Source organism: Protomyctophum bolini (assembly GCF_963924005.1).
Source record: "Protomyctophum bolini genome assembly, chromosome: 3".
Taxonomy (NCBI): Eukaryota; Metazoa; Chordata; class Actinopteri; order Myctophiformes; family Myctophidae; genus Protomyctophum; species Protomyctophum bolini.
In genome coordinates, this window is record NC_137864.1 from 2,677,398 (window position 1) to 2,689,648 (window position 12,251).

General features: G+C 44.3%; 1 protein-coding gene across 1 annotated transcript; it reads left to right on the forward strand.

Annotated features, from left to right (window-relative positions):
• Window positions 1-6,171: 6,171 nt before the first annotated feature.
• Window positions 6,172-11,967, forward strand: LOC308313422 (acidic mammalian chitinase-like; the record flags this gene model as incomplete). Its single annotated transcript, XM_080760519.1, has 11 exons — window positions 6,172-6,196; window positions 6,507-6,536; window positions 6,634-6,838; window positions 7,255-7,308; window positions 7,398-7,545; window positions 8,140-8,264; window positions 8,673-8,796; window positions 9,238-9,423; window positions 10,635-10,757; window positions 11,250-11,391; window positions 11,951-11,967. 11 exons carry the CDS (start codon window positions 6,172-6,174, stop codon window positions 11,965-11,967), a joined length of 1,179 nt encoding a protein of 392 aa, XP_080616645.1.
• Window positions 11,968-12,251: the final 284 nt, after the last annotated feature.

The window sequence follows — 12,251 nt, forward strand, 5'->3', positions numbered from 1 at the left end:
GCATCGCCATTCCGATCATTGACTTCTATTGATCGGAATGGCGGGGTTTCTCCCCTTTGGTTAAGACCCCGCCACTCCGACGATTAAACACATCGCTATTCCGAACCCTATTGATCGGAATGGCGGGGTTTCTCCACTTTGGGAAAGACCCCGCCACTCCGACCCCCCCCCGCCTCCGATACGTACATCAATCCAGCCCCCCCACCACCCCACTCCGTGCATGTGCGTGGGGAGGCGGCCTTTTTTCCGTACGGTCGAGATGTCTGTCTGACGGACAGACTCTATCTCTATTATTATTATTATTATATTATTATTATTATTATTATTATTATTATTATTATTATTATACTGATGACAGAGTATGATTGCCGGACAGCGAGTCTTCTTCAATGATCGATAAGATATTATATAGCCTGCATGCTGCGTAACCTCAAAGCAGTCACGTAGGCCTACGTGTTGCCCTGCAGTGGGAATATTAAAACGCAATAATATAATGCTTGTCACATATATTTTATTATAAACATTGTTGTCATCATATTATTATTATTTGTATTATTAGTTGTTGTTGTTGTTATATAGGCCTAGGCTATGATTCTTTGTATTGTTGTTATTTTCAATCTTCCTTGTGAATAGGCTACTAATCCAATATTTTCATGTTATCTTACTTGTGAGTAGTAGGCCTATCTAATGCGCAGCCTTAAGCCTATCTTCCACACCCAAAAGGAGTGCGAACCCGGAGTGCGAACCCGGTCTCTCTTTTAGGACTGATTCTAATGGAAAAAAGGAGGACACGATTTGAACTCTCTCTCACTCTAACAGATCACAGACACGCACTGCCCAGCTCGCTTTAAAGCCCATGACTAGAGAGAGACTTATTGCATAGCCCAATAAGTGCATCGCTCCTTTGCAGGACTTGTCGACAACCATACAAACGTTTTTGAACAACGCTTATATATCCACCCATGGTGCAGACCACAAGACGTGAATGTAGCTGCATTCTGCAATGCATTATACGGCATAACTTTGCGCGGCGGCGCATACTAAAAAAAAAAGCTAACATTCAAATCTGTACATATATAGGCCTATATGTGTCGATAGCTTGTAAATCTGTTATTTTTTCCAGCATGTTAACTTAAAACATTGAAATGTGCTGGCTTGTAGAGGGTACTGTATGAATAAGCAAAATCCGTTACTTAGTAGGAACGAACAAACCAACAGCCATGCAGCTTAAAGCTGCTCAGAGAGGAATCTCAACATAAGTGGATTTCATAATGTGCAGTATAGGCCTACATGTGTCATAATAATTAGTAAATCAGTGTACACAATCTGAAGAAAAGCTGGAGACTGACATTCAGTATAGGTTAATAAAGATCAAATATATGGACTGTACAGTGCAGTACACATCGCTGATACACCTTTAGGCTTATGCTGCATAATATAACAAAGGCCTACAGCAGGGATACTCAAATAGATTTACCTGTGGGCCACATTACAAAAATGGCAAGGGGCCAGGGGCCAGTAGATAAAATTACGACATTAATGATACTTGATAACTTCTCTCTTTCAATTGCTTTATTTTCGCAAAATGTATCAAAGTACAATGTGCATGCACACAATATGTAAATAAATAAATGTGTTACATTTTCTTGCATAAACACAAAGAGCTGTTTCCATAACTGCACAAATTATTGCACATAACATGAGTAGCTGTTATAATAACATAACATGAGTAGCTCTTTGCCTGCCTGCCTGCCTGCCTGCCTGTCTGTCCATGAGTAGTTATTTTTCTGTCTGTCAATGAGTAGCTGTCTTACTGTCTGCCTGTCTATGAGTAGCTGTCTGCCTGCCTGTCTATGAGTAGCTGTCTGTCTGCCTGCCTGTCCAATTGTCCATGAGTAGCTGTCTGTCTGCCTGTCTGAGTAGCTGTCTGCCTGCCTGCCTAATTGTCCATGAGTAGCTGTCTGTCTGCCTGTCTATGAGTAGCTGTCTGCCTGCCTGCCTAATTGTCCATGAGTAGCTGTCTGTCTGCCTGTCTATGAGTAGCTGTCTGCCTTCCTGCCTGTCCAATTGTCCATGAGTAGCTGTCTGTCTGTCTATGAGTAGCTGTCTGCCTGCCTGCCCAATTGTCTATGAGTAGCTGTCTGTCTGTCTATGAGTAGCTGTCTGCCTTCCTGCCTGTCCAATTGTCCATGAGTAGCTGTCTGTCTGTCTATGAGTAGCTGTCTGCCTTCCTGCCTGTCCAATTGTCCATGAGTAGCTGTCTGTCTGCCTGTCTATGAGTAGCTGTCTGACTGCCTGCCTGTCCAATTCTCCATGAGTAGCTGTCTGTCTGTCTGCCTGTCTATGAGTAGCTGTCTGCCTGCCTGCCAGCCAGCAAGTTGGTTAACAGAAAATAAATTGTTATGGCTGAGTAAAATAAAATACAATAAACACAATTTGCCTGAAAATAGATTACCCAGCTATGACCTTTTTCATGAAAAAAAATGAGTAGTGCTATGGCTGACTGAGTAAAATAAAACAATCTACCTGAAAATAGATAGCTATAAGTGAAGAGCAATTTCCGCAATTACCATTTCCGCAATTTCCGCAATTTCCATTTCCGCAATTTCAATTTCCGCAATTTCCATGTCCACCATTTCCGCAATTTCCGCAATTGCAATTTCCGCAATTTCCATTTCCGCAATTTCCATTTCCAACTATTAATGGCAGCTGGGTTTCATCATTCAAATAAAATAGAATTCTGTCCGTTTAGCTATAAAATTATGTCAGGGAATAGGGATACACAGTATATGTCTTTCATTTGCATTGCATCTCCCCCCCCCCCCCCCCCCCCAAGCTTTTATTTTCGTTCGAGTAATAGTACAACTCTAATAGTATTACTTATAATAATGTAATTAAAGATAACTTCATTCAGATTTATTTATTTTTATTTCATTTTCCAGATTTTTTTTTCTTCTTTTTTTTAGATTTTCATTGGTGGGCCAGTCATAATGGTCCCGCGGGCCTGATGTGGCCCGCGGGCCTGAGGTTGAGTATCACTGGCCTACAGTGTGGCACATATAGGACTTCACAGAGCGCTTCCACTTTTCACCGTCTTTGGTCATCTTTTTCTTTGTTTCCCTTCTGGTGCGCAAGTCAAATTTACTATAGGCCTACCTATGTTGCAATGACGTGGTGACGTGGGCACATAATTGAAGACACACACACAGTCACACACGCAACAGATATGTCCAGCATGTAATTATGCATACAAGTTCAGTTTTGCTAAGAAGCAAAGAATTACAGCCAGTTCAGATTTTGTCAGATGTGTATGAGACAACATTAAACGATAGAGCCTACACTGTTCAAAAATTGACATGCAGCCTACAGTGGGAATATATGAAATTAAGTGGGCTGTCCTATCAAAGTATCAATCATAGAAGAAGGCACTTTCCCGGAATTATTCAGCTTCTCGCTCTCTCGCTGTGCGCAAGGCAGCCTCCCTTTACATAATTACATTCCTCACCGGTTCCGGAAAAAAACGGAATCTCTCTATTCCAGATGGCAGACAAAGCAAGAATAAGTAATAACAGGCGAGACAGATGTACATCATGTATAAGTTTATTTGTATTTAATAAAAGGATAGAAATATGACCTGTATTAAAAAAAAAAAAACTTTTGACTTTGACACACACACGACACGCACACATGTACGCACGAGCAAATGGAGTGAACGCCCGGAGGGTGCGGGTGTCCTGCAGGGATGCCTGGACTCATTATAGCCTACGTATGCAGTCAATTATTATTATTTTCTCTCTCGTGCGCTGTCATGTCACATGTCATCCTGACCGTGCCGTTTGCTTTCATGGACAGATGAACAGCCGAGACAGATCTTTATTTAATGTAATAAATGGTCGGATTAATAGGCCTATGCTTCGACAAAGGTGAGAATTGGCACGCACGCGCGAGCGCACACACACGTGCGCCTTTCCCTGTGCGTTGGCGGTGTTTAAATTCCGGAGGGGGGGGGGGTGATTGTGTAGCCTACGTTTCGGACGCCGTTTCGGAGGGTGGGGTGCTTGGTGGGGGCTGGGGGAGGCGGGGTTGTGTGTTGGGTCGGAATGGGGGTGTGTCGGAATGGGGGTGCGTCGGAATGGGGGTGTGTCGAAATGGGGGGGAGTCGGAACGGCGATGCGTCGGAATGCCGCTCTGTTCCCCTCTGCATAACACTGTCTGAAACACATTGAAGGGTGGTAGTATTTACTATTTACACAAAGTAGTTTCAGGAGTGGAGACCAACCTCTGCATAACACTGAAACACATTGAAGGGTGGTTGTATTTATCAACATAGTTTCAGGAGTGGAGACCAGCCTCTGCATAACACTGCCGCACTCTGTTCTCAACCACCTCCCGCCTCCACTCACTGGCCACGCCCCCATTCACAATCACCTGTATCCACTACACCTGCCTCCTCTCACCACAGCCAATCCCTGGTCAATCACCACAGTATAAATACACCTGCGATCGCTCAAACAAGTTGTTTGTCCTGCTCCACGACAGACCAAGCATGGGTTTTGACTCTTGAGTACAGCACTTGTAGATTGGCTATTTTCGCTATTTTTCAAATTTGCCATCCTCCTCCACCCCAACCTCCACCGTGCGTGCGTGCGTGTGTGTGTGTTTGTGTGTGTTGCTTAGCCTCGGTACCAGGCTTTCCTTTTTGTTGATGCAAAAATTTAAAGCCTGGAGGAACGCATTGGCCGCTCTGGTCTAAAAGTGGGAGTCAACCCATCCGGGTGGGCGTCGCTCCAAATGATGTGACGTGCACTATAGAGCGCAGCAGTCCCGCCCCCTTTCAGAAAAGCGAGTGGCCTAGGAAATGAAACCACCATGCATTCTTCCATCGGCACTTCGAATATAATTTATTTAAAGACGGTTACGCCGCGGACAAAGCCAATTCGGATCATGACAAATCATGACAATGAACACAATGTTTTGGGACGATCAAATCATTAGAAAGAAGAAAATAAAGGCATGAGACAACACTATTTGTTTTGTTTTTCGTCTTATAAATTATTTGATCGTCCCAAAACACTGTGTTCATTGTCATGATTTGTCACGATCCGAATTGGCTTTGTCCGCGGCGTAACCGTCTTTAAATAAATTATATTCGAAGTGCCGATGGAAGAATGCATTGGGGTTTCATTTCCTGGGCCACTCGCTTTTCTGAAAGGGGGCGGGCCTGCGGCGCTCTATAGGGGGGAGAGGAGGGTCCGGGGGTGACGGACAGATCGATGAGATCCAATCAGGGCGTGCGCAAATCTCAGCCGCGACCCGCCCCTCTCTAGACCAGAAACCTAACACGTTAGCTCAGGCTAGTGTTGCTTATCTTTTCTTATCATCCAGATAAAAAGAACATGAAACAAAAGATTGACTACATTTGTGTTAATGTGCATCAGTAGCCTTTCCATGTCTACCTTAGTCTAATGTATAGTTATTCTCCACTGTAAGACCGGACAGACACTTTACTGTACCTTTGGTTAGTATTGAATTTGGTAAACATTCCTTTTCTTTTAAAGCCCCTACAGACTGGAATACTTTACCAGCTAACATTAGATCCATCTCAACATTCACAGTTTTTAAAAGTGCACTGTCTTCTTACTTAAAAGTTGTATGTTCTTGCTATCGGTAAATATGCCATTATATCTTGTGTTGTTTATTTGTGTTGTTTATTTCTTTATTTCAATATTTTATTTTATTTGAATTTGTTTTGTTTTATTGTTTACATGTACAATAATGATTGTGACATGTATCTGTGTTGGGAGCCCCTCGAAAATGAGATGGTACATCTCAAGGGGTCTTTTTTTCCTAAAGAAACTTTCATCATCATCTTTCACTGCACATTTTGCACATGAAGCCTTGTGAAAGTGCGTGCGGTGGAATGTATACAAACCTGTATAACCTTCATTTGACTTCTAATTGTCTGCAAATCATATCATTGTTGAATAACACTTGAAAGTTATCGCCACAATTAACAATGCCAGTGGAAAACAGAAAAGGGCAATTAACTTCCTGACCAAACAAATGATTTATCAGAATAACGAAGCCAGATCAAACATGTTTTACAGATATGGAGAGGAAGAGAAGGTATATAAGAGGCTTCTGGCCGTCAGTTAGTTGTACAGACGGACCATGGGCAAGCTTCTCATCTGCGTTGGTAAGTCGAGAAATTGCTGTTGAGGAAAACATTTTTCTGTGCAGAGCAGCAGAGGAAATGAACTGTATCTTTAGATTTACCATGAAACGGATATACTTTTCTGTTCGAAATAGTTGTTTAACAGTATGATTCATATATAACTGATGATTATAATAATATGTAGAAGGATTTATGTGTCATATATACTATATAGATTAATAACCGGAGGATAAATCTTAGTGCTTGTCCTTTACTGACCCAACCACCACTCCTTTTCCACTTTCTCTCTCTCTCTCTCTCTCTCTCTCTCTCTCTCTCTCTCTCTCTGCAGGACTGGCTCTCCTGCTGCACGTGCAGCTAGGTAAGACTTTGTCCACTTGGTGTGTTACTCTCAAACGGCAAAAAAACTAAAACATCAACAACAAGCCCTTATTTTGTCACTCGTCCCTTAATTGCAGGGTCCTCCTACATCCTCTCATGTTACTTCACCAACTGGGGACAGTACCGTCCCGGTGCTGGGAAGTACATGGTCACCAACATTGACCCGTGTCTCTGTGACCACATCGTCTACGCCTTCGCTGGAATAGACAAAAACATGCAGATCACGACCACTGAGTGGAACGATTATGAACTCTATATGCATCTCCGGGCTCTCAAGAAGCAGTGAGCACACACACACACACACACACACACACACACACACACACACACACACACACACACACACACACACACACACACACACATACATTCTGAAACATTATATTTTTTATCATGCACATGATCACAAAATCTAAGGCTATGTTTTTAATCTCCCAGTTGACGTGATGCTTCAACCCTCCTGGCTGCTGTTGTGGGAAGATACATGCTTTTATCAAGCCATAAAATTTGCATGTCATTTTTAGATTTGAACCACTTTAACCATTAGTTCATACTTTGGCTGTTCACAAATAGCAGATATACAACCTCGTATAGCGTGTCACTTCTATCTATTCTACATCTATTCTATCCTACATATCAGGCTGACATAAAGGTGTGAGGACTCAAAGTGATTTAAAATTTTGTTTTGTTTTGTCCAGGAACGGCGCTCTGAAGACCCTGCTGGCCGTTGGTGGTTTAATACTCACTTCTGAGTGAGTATTAAACATGAAACCTCAGATACTGTAAAGGCACTCTTTCTTTGACTCTTTTGGATAAATCTCTCTCCCTCTCCCTCCCCCAGGTTCACATCCATGGTGTCCAGTCCTAACCGTTGGATCTTCATCGAAAGCGTGGTCCCGTTCCTGCGTAATCAAGGCTTTGACGGTCTGGACATCGTCTGGGAGTACCCAAAGGGTGTGGACAAGGCTCTCTTCACCGTCCTGTGTCAGGTCAGCAGTCTATCATGTTACAAGACATAACCACCTTAAAACACTTTTAGTGCCGGAAGTGCATCAAAATAGGAGCTCTGCAGGTGCCGGAGTTGTCTGATCGCTTTTACTCTGAAAGCCATGAACCGGAAACACTTTCCTAAAAAAGTTGACTTGACAAATTGACCTAAACATCCCATTAATTTATACAATATATGATCCAAAAAGCGTTCATATTTTGCGGGAGAGACGGATGAGGAGCAGAAATGAAGCGCCAGCATATCGATCCGCATTCAACACCACGGAGAGCGCCCTGGATTAGGAGATACGAGTCATTCTTTCCGCCCGCTAACATGGGAGTCAACGACAAGCTAATAATTGCACAGAGCGTTAGCATATACGGCAAGCGAAAAGCGAAATGCCAAAAAAGAAAATAGGAAAAATTCTGAATATTCTTATCTCGCCCCGTATCTTTGAGGGTGTGCTATAGGACGGCCACAGACGTCCAAGGCACCTGTCGGTTAGAATCCTTATGACGGCCTGAGGCGTCCTATATGTAAAATGTTGGACATTTGTGGAAATCTTTCTCTTCACCACCTCCTTGTCTCTCTGCAGGATCTGTTGGCTGCCTTCGAGCTTGAAGTTCATGGGACCAACCGTCCTCGTCTGATACTCACCGCTGCCGTCTCTGCCGACAAGGGAGTGATCGACGCTGGATACGAAGTTTCCCAGCTCGGAGCGTCAGTATAGATAACACACAAACATATACAAACAAGTATTTGGCCGCATGGGCATTATAGGCTATATTGTATTTGTGTCTGTTGAGCTCATACAATTTTTTAATGCTTCCGTCATACAGGTCTGGTGCAACGAAAGCTCTGAATATGATGTGACGCCTCCTTCCCCCGCTGATACGATTCGTCTTTACAGTCGCTCAGAATCAGAAATGACAATTTAATAAATAGCATCCTTTAAGCAGTTTCCCCAGACAGTGTGCGGTCGGTGCGGGACCTTAAAAAAAGAAGAAAAAAAAGAAAGAAAATGATATCATAGATTTCGGAACAATTGGACCTTCCTGGTTGTCCTATGCACTTTCACTAATATTTTCTTCAAATCCCCCTGACTCCTGCACATCCTTTCATCACCAGTGTCCTGGACTACTTCCATGTGATGACCTACGACTTCCACGGCCCCTGGGCGCACGTTACTGGAGAGCACAGTCCTGTGTGGCAGGGCCCAGCTGACAAGGGTGCCATGATCTACTTCAACGTGGTGAGTGTGGAGGTTCCTCGACATTCAAAACACAGTGAACCCCATTGGTTTCTAGAACAGACCCGGACCGCGACAGACCGATTTGAAGCCACGTTTTCGGCGAAATTAAATCCGATGGCGGCGGGCATCTTCAGAGCAGAATGTTGCGCGGGTCAGGGTTTTTTATGACACGCAGGTCCCGCATGAATTAATAATTTGACTCACCCGTCCGTCGCAGACATAGCCTACAGTAGAGTTATGCCAACAACAGGACTGGAGACACAGACGCTGAAAGAAAACGGTGGTTATAAAAGATTTCACTCGCTCTGGAGTGTCGGTCAGATACCGTAAGGATGGAAGATGGTAGTAGACAACTCACCACTGTGTTCAAGGACAGCACGGGAGAAAATAAATGTGTGCTGAAAGGCTATGCTGTATATTGTTTCCTTGTCCATATTATAGAACTACGCTATGAACTACTGGAAGAACCAGGGCGCCCCAGCTGAGAAGCTGCTGGTTGGTTTCGCCACCTACGGTAACACCTTCAAACTGGCTTCCTCTTCCAACACCGGTATCGGTGCTCCAAGCACTGGACCGGGACCTGCCGGTCAATTCACCGCCACGCCTGGAACCTGGGCCTACTATGAGGTATTTAACTCACCCTGGAACCTGGGCCTACTATGAGGTATTTAACTCACCCTGGAACCTGGGCCTACTATGAGGTATTTAACTCACCCTGGAACCTGGGCCTACTATGAGGTATTTAACTCACCCTGGAACCTGGGCTATACTATGAGGTATTTAACTCACCCTGGAACCTGGGCTATACTATGAGGTATTTAACTCACCCTGGAACCTGGGCCTACTATGAGGTATTTAACTCACCCTGGAACCTGGGCCTACTATGAGGTATTTAACTCACCCTGGAACCTGGGCCTACTATGAGGTATTTAACTCACCCTGGAACCTGGGCCTACTATGAGGTATTTAACTCACCCTGGAACCTGGGCCTACTATGAGGTATTTAACTCACCCTGGAACCTGGGCTATACTATGAGGTATTTAACTCACCCTGGAACCTGGGCTATACTATGAGGTATTTAACTCACCCTGGAACCTGGGCCTACTATGAGGTATTTAACTCACCCTGGAACCTGGGCCTACTATGAGGTATTTAACTCACCCTGGAACCTGGGCCTACTATGAGGTATTTAACTCACCCTGGAACCTGGGCCTACTATGAGGTATTTAACTCACCCTGGAACCTGGGCTATACTATGAGGTATTTAACTCACCCTGGAACCTGGGCCTACTATGAGGTATTTAACTCACCCTGGAACCTGGGCCTACTATGAGGTATTTAACTCACCCATCGCCAATTGCGCCTTTTGACGCCTATTTTAATATCAATTGATTACGGTGATCAACTGCGTCCAGTATGCCCTCATAACTCTCCGGTAGCGGTCAGCTGGAAACCCCCCCACCCCCCGCCCCTTTTTGAACACTAATTTCTTGGATTATTTTTGTGTCAAAACAAGCTAGATTTGCCTCACTTTCAAAAACGATATGATCCTCGCTTACAAAAAGTATGTTTTTTTACTCTATATGACATTTATATTTGGTATTTGCTGTCGCCGTTAAATATCAGATGTTTTCTTATAGGTGGAAATGTATAGGCAAAAGGTGACGTGCATTCACCAAAACAAACTGCACATAAATAGACTTGTACAGCCATGTCAGAGGCAGAGATTGTACACGTCTCCAGTGCAACAACAAGGTTTTGCGTTCTATATAGAAACTAATACATACAGTATAGATTTCACATTTGTTTTCTAATGGCTTGTCTCTGCTTCATTCAGATCTGCCACTTCCTGAACCAGCAAGGAGTCACAGACGTCTGGGATGTCGCCCAGCAGGTGCCTTACGCCTACAACAGCCAGACCTGGGTTGGATTCGACAACGTTGTCAGCTATCAGGGCAAGGTGCATAGCAGCATTTCACATAATCGCTCAGATTTGTAGACACTACTAGTTACTTGCGCGAGCAGAGCGGCGCAAGTACTGTATTCGGCTGCGTATGTCTGGGATCAGGGAATGTGTATTGTCTTTGGTGGCGTCTCTCGGCCAATCAGAGCGTAAGTTTGCAGCTTGCTGCGTATGTCGGTGGCCCCTCGAACCGATTGGCTTGGGGCCGTGTGTTGGTGGCGTCGCTCGGCCAATCAGGGATTGGGTGATGACGTAACTATGTATGTTTATCTAAAAACATGTGTGACATGTGTGGATGACGTAACGGATTTAAGTTATTTACGAGGGAGGAAGTTGACAAGCGTCAGATATAAGTTGCGTGCTCTGCTCGCGCACAAGTAGGCCAAGTAGTTCCTGCTTTTGTCATTTATTTTAACGCACTGGTAGGCTACAGGTTGGCTGGTACACTGTTACAGGTACAGGTTAACTGGTTACTGTTAACTGGTACAGGTTGGCTGGCTGAAGAGGAGTGGTTTTGGTGGAGCCATGGTCTGGACTCTTGACCAGGACGACTTCAGTGGCAATTTCTGTGGCCAGGGAAAATACCCTCTGATCAATGCCCTCAAGAAGGGCCTGGGAGCCGGAGCTTCTGGTAACATGACGCACACACGCGTGGGCGCGCACACACACACACACACACACACACACACACACACACACACACACACACACACACACACACACACGCGCGCGCGCACACACACACACGCACGCACGCACGCACGCAATACAAACTTCAGATTGATCATGGGGAAAGGTGGCAGAGAGGGGCAGTTTAGTGACAAGAACACACACCCTCAAAACTGTTTAGAGATTGCTACCATATACCGTGAGAGTCAGGATTGCTAAATTGGAGTAAAAGACATTCCTGGACCCGGGAAACGGTGCTGCAGATCGGGCAAGCAGCATCAAAGCTTGGCTATAGAACCAGGCCGTATACATCTGTGCCTGTTTCTGAGGTGTTAAGTACTTGACCTCTGGCTATGCTCCTACACACAAGTCTGATTATTCAGATAATGGATAACAGCTCTACAGTATTGTGGGTTATTGGGTTAATTCAGCGGTGACAATACTACGTATAGGCCTATATTTCCAGTACAGAGTTCCACCTCTTGAGACATAATCCTCTTCTTCCTCCTCGTGTCATGCAGGCTGCAGTGCTGCTTAGAGCTGGCTGAGATGGTCCAAGAGACCACGACGCAGGCCCATGTGCGTGGTGGGAAAGGACCTGCTCCTTCACAGTTCTGTCTATACTGATCACTGATGGAAATAAAACTGTACAATTCAAAACAAGTTATTACTGGGATCCGATTGTTTTTACTTCCGTTATACTTTCTTCAGTTCTTGATAATAATAATAAACATGTAAGAAAACAAGAAATCACTTAATTTGCTAAGTAAGTATCTATACGTCATTTGTCAGCCGGTCTATACGCAAATATAACCTTTTTAT